The sequence below is a fragment of the Lemur catta genome, chromosome 19 (genome assembly GCF_020740605.2).
Source record: "Lemur catta isolate mLemCat1 chromosome 19, mLemCat1.pri, whole genome shotgun sequence".
In the NCBI taxonomy this organism is placed as follows: Eukaryota; Metazoa; Chordata; class Mammalia; order Primates; family Lemuridae; genus Lemur; species Lemur catta.
Window position 1 is genome coordinate 29641879 of NC_059146.1, and position 4617 is coordinate 29646495.

The 4617-nt window shown below is 46.8% G+C and overlaps 1 protein-coding gene across 1 annotated transcript; it reads right to left on the reverse strand.

Moving 5' to 3' along the window:
* Positions 1–1676: 1676 nt before the first annotated feature.
* LEUTX (leucine twenty homeobox) lies at positions 1677–3549 on the reverse strand. The gene is made up of 3 exons (XM_045531858.1): positions 3399–3549; positions 2975–3129; positions 1677–2242 (listed from the first exon to the last, which is right to left on the reverse strand). The coding sequence occupies exons 1-3, from the start codon at positions 3547–3549 to the stop codon at positions 1760–1762; spliced, it is 789 nt and encodes a 262-aa protein (XP_045387814.1). The 3' UTR covers positions 1677–1759.
* Positions 3550–4617: the final 1068 nt, after the last annotated feature.

Sequence of the window (4617 nt, forward strand, 5' to 3'; positions counted from 1 at the left end):
CTTGTAGTAAATATTCAACAAATTATAGTTAACCATATTCACCCTACAGTGCTGCAGAACACCAGAATTCATTCATTCCTCCTGTCTATCTTTAATCTTGTATACGTTAACCAACCTCTACCCATTCTTCCCTCCCTCGTGCACTTCCCAGCCTCCAGCGCCCACAATTACCCTCTCTACTTCCATGAGCTCAATTGTTTTGAATGAGAACACTCATTAGCTAATCTTTCTGTGCCTGACTTGTTGCGATTAACATAATCTCCTGCAGACTTATCCATGTTGCCACAAATGACAGGATTTCAATCTTTGTGCGGTTAAATAATATTCCATCATGTATATGTACCACGTTGACTTCATCCATTCATCTGTTGATGAACATAGCTTAGCCATTGTAAATTGCACTGTGATAAGCTCGGGGGTGCTGGAATCTCATTGATATACTGATTTCCTTTCCTTTCAATCAGTATTCAGTAGTGGGATTACTGGATCATGAGGTGGTTCATTTACAATTTTTGGAGAAATGGCCACACTGTTTTCCATAATGGCTGTACTAATTCACATTCCCACCAACAGTGTATCAGAGTTCCCTTCCCACCTCCTCACCACCATAGGGTAATTTTTGTCTTTTGGATAATAGCCATTCTAAGTGGGGTAAGATCATGTCTCATTGCGGTTTTGGTTTGCATTTCCCTGATGGTTAGTGATGCTGGGCATTTTTTGACAAATGTCTATTCGGATCATTTGCCCCCTTGAATTGTGTTCTTTTTATTAGTGTTTTTTTTTTTTTTTGAGATAGAGTGTCATTCTTTTGCCCTGGATAGAGTGCTGTGGTATCAGCCTAGCTCACAACAACCTCAAACTCCTGGGCTTAAGCAATATTTCTGCCTCAGCCTCCCGAGTAGCCGGGACTGCAGGCGTGCACCGGCTAATTTTTTATATATACTCTTAGTTGTGCAGATAATTTCTTTCTATTTTTTAGTAGAGATGGGGTCTCACTCTTGCTCAGCCTGCTCTAGAACTCCTGAGCTCAAGCGATCCTCCTGCCTCGGCTTCCCAGAGTGTCAGGATTACAGGTATGAGCCACCGCGCCTGGCCGCGGGCTGGGATTTGTTACTGAGTGCCTCGTCATTTCCTACCTGTCCAATGTGGATTTTTTCTTAATTGCCTGTTCTTCAGGAGTCTCTCATCTCATTTCTGATTTTCTCTCTCAGAGAACTGATTCATGTGTACATATTCATTCAGTGCATCTGTGGGTGAAGGGAGATTCAGGAACCTGCTATTTTACCATAATGCTGACAGTACTCTTCTGATGACTATATTTAACACTGAAATTTGGGGGTGGCTTGGTGGCTCACTCCGGGAGGCCGAGGCGGAAGGATTGCTTGAGCTCAGGAGTTCAAGACCAGCCTGAGCAAGAGTGAGACCCCAACTCTACTAAAAAATAGAAAAAATTAGCTGGACATGATGGTGTTCACCTGTAGTCCCAGCTACTCGGGAGGCTTAGGCAGGAGGATTGCTTGAGTCCAGGAGTTTGACGTTGCTGTGAGCTACGAGGATACCATTCTAGCTCAATGACAGAGCAAGAGGCTGTCTCGAAAAATCAATAATGAAATTTGAGTGAGGAGGCACTCTAAAGGAATACAGAAAATGCAGGCAAATCATGGAAGGAAGGAGATTTTATTTTTTTCTTACAGAAAAAGATAAACCCCTAGGCTCTGATCTGTTTCGACTTGATTCTCTCAGGTAGCCGGGATTTGGGTCACGGATCTTTCTCAGGAGCCGTGGGTGTGGATTTCCCCTGCAGATCCGTGCCGGCTGTACCCCCTTGACCAAGGCGCACTGGGAAGAGGTACTGATCCCAGGTGCTGGGATCCACTTCACCAGGTAGTGCATATAGCTCCACTAGGTCTTCCATTTCATAGGGAATGGAGGCCCAAGGAGGATCAGAATCCCCCAGATCTATCTGTTCAATATCAGAATGCAGAGAATCCCGTGATGAATTGCACACTGAAACACCAGTGCCTCCAGCTGTCTTGACATCATAAGGCTCCTGCGGGTTGTGGTAAAATGCATCCGAAATTCCAGGACTCGTTGGATGAGGGTTTGCCGCCCTTGTGGGGAAGGGGGTCTCCTCCTCCTTCTCTGAAACGGGCTGCGTTGATGCTCCGGATGACGCGCTTGGCTGCGTTTGCTGCTGCCGCTGCAGCTTCCTCCGTTTGGCACACTGGTTCTTGAACCACGTCTGCGGAGGGAGGAAGAGGATGGTTAAAAGAGTGAATGGAGTCCAAAGGGGAATGTTGCTGTTCCTCAAAAATTGGGTGTTTTGGTATGAAAAGCTAGTCTCATCTCTCTCTACTTATCTGAACAAGGTCAGTTCTTCCTATGCTCTATTGTCCTGGGTTGCAGAGGGCAAAGTGGGTGTAGGACTGTGCTAGCAATGGGTAGGATGCGACAGACAGCTCAAACCCGAGATCAAGATGTATGGAGTAAAGGGGGGTCTGTATGAACGGTGGCTCCGGGTTTTCAGAGAAAGTGCTCTAAGGTCTGAGGGGATGGGGTGGGAGTGTCACTTGGGATGCCTTGGGGTTCATCCAGGAGCTCTGCCCTGTTTACCCTGTGGGAACTCACTCACAAGGCATCCGGATGACTATGAATGTCCTGATTAAGCCGTCCCTAGAAATCCACAGGAACAGACTCCAGTGGGAGCAGCTGAGATCTACCCTCAGAGAGTCCCGTGTCACATTGTGGGTCTGGAGTTCGAAAGGCACGGGTTCAAATGCCAGCTCTTGTGTTTATAAACTTCGGAAGACAATTCCTCTGTGTGAGCCTTACTGTTCCTCCATAAGGTGGGTGTTCATGAGAATAAACACAGGAAGAGCTTAACGTCTGTCCCATACATCGCAATAAATAGGAATTGTGAGAATGATGATTAAAAGGGTAAGTGTGCTACTTACAGACACACTTGGGGACAGACCTGTATCACTGATTCCTCAAGGTGGAGCCTTGAAGCCAGGGCCTGTACGGCGTCCCAGCCTGGGTGCGTGGTCTTTGTGAACTGTGCTTCCAACACTCTGAGTTGTTCCGGAGCAAACTGTGTGCGCGGCCGACGACGATAGTGCTGCGGCTTTGCTGCAGAGAGAACAGACCAAAGGCTTTCATCAAAAACAAACCAACAAAAAATCCAAAGGCAAACTTCCTTCCTGACCTTGACCTGGGATTCAGGAGTTTAGGCTAAAAACTGGACTCAGGGATTCCACTCCTCACCGTCTTCCTAGGATTGTTCTGTTCTCCCGGAAAATCATCTACCAACTTCCACGGAGTAACATATGTCTTTACTTCTTGTGGCCTCAGTCTGCACCTCCCTGTCTTAGTCCATTTGTGTTTCTATAAAAGACTACCTGAGTCTGGGTAATGTGTAAAGAAAGGAGGTTTCTTGGGCTCACAGTTCTGCAGGCTGTGCAAGAAGCTGAGCAGCGGAATCTGCTTCCGGTGAGGACGCCAGGAAGTTCCAATGATGGTGGCAGGTGAAGCGGAGCAGGTGTGTCCCATGGTGGGAGAGGGAGCAAGAGACAGGGGAGAGGAAGGTGCCAGGCTCTGGTAAACAACCAGCTCTCAAGTGAACTAACAGAGCGAGAACTCACTCACTAGCTTGGGGAGGGTACCTCATTCATGGGGGATCCTTCTTCATGACCCAGACACCTGCCACTAGAGCCACCTCCCACACTGGGGACCAAATTTCAACATGAGATTTGGACAGGGCAAATATTCAAACTGCGGAAGCACCCAAATGTGTCCTTTGACATGAGAAAAGGTAAGGATGGTTTCAGATACTCATGCACTCAGCAAACTCACCCCCCATGCACCTGACGAAAAGCCCTGTGAGAATGTAGTTCAACTGGACAAAATAAAAAAGGGGAAGAATCTGTGTGGCAGGAAAGAAGGTCCACACAAGAGAGCAGTAAAGGGAACTCCTAAATGAATGTCAGCACACCAGCCTCAACGGCAAACTCGGCAGATTCCAGGGGGACAGAGGCACTGCACCGGAGAAACAAAGTTTACAAGAAAATAGTTTCCCTAGAAATATCATCCTCCTTGATTTGTTGTCTATTTATTGGACTAGTCTCCTGCACTGAGCCCCAGCAGAATAGAATCAGAATAGAATCATTTGTACCAAGTGCCACGCAACCAAATTGAACTTTTGAAAGGCACCAGGTTTCTCAGAAAACTGTAGATTCCAGTCGACCTGCAGCAGTATAATAAGGAAGTCCCCTCTGTTTTAACCCTTTAAGGAAAGTCCATGTGAAATGACCAATCCACTTTTTGTTTCCTGTTTCTGATTTCTTCAAGCCTTTTCTGCCTGTAAAGTGAACCCCTTTGGGTCAGCTCGTCAAACATTCACTCTGTTTTATACAATGAGGTATGCCCCGTTCTAGAATTGCAAAGAAGAGGCAGTTAGCCAGCCTGAGCAAGAGTGAGACCCTGTCTCTACTGAAAATAGAAAGAAATTATCTGAACAGCTAAAAATATATACAGAAAAAATTAGCCGGGCATGGTGGCGCATGCCTGTCGTCCCAGCTACTTAGAAGGCTGTAGCAGGAGGATGGCTTGAGCCCAGGA

Bases quoted from the DNA above. Each gene is read 5' to 3' on its own strand.
- LEUTX (XM_045531858.1), bottom strand. From the start codon at position 3,549: ATGGGACACACCTGCTCCGCTTCACCTGCCACCATCATTGGAACTTCC. The intron at 3,130-3,398 runs GTAGTCTTTTAT...TTCTCTCTGCAG, and splicing joins TACACATTACCCAGACTCAG to CAAAGCCGCAGCACTATCGT. The intron at 2,243-2,974 runs GTCTGTCCCCAA...CTCCCTCCGCAG, and splicing joins TTGAGGAATCAGTGATACAG to ACGTGGTTCAAGAACCAGTG.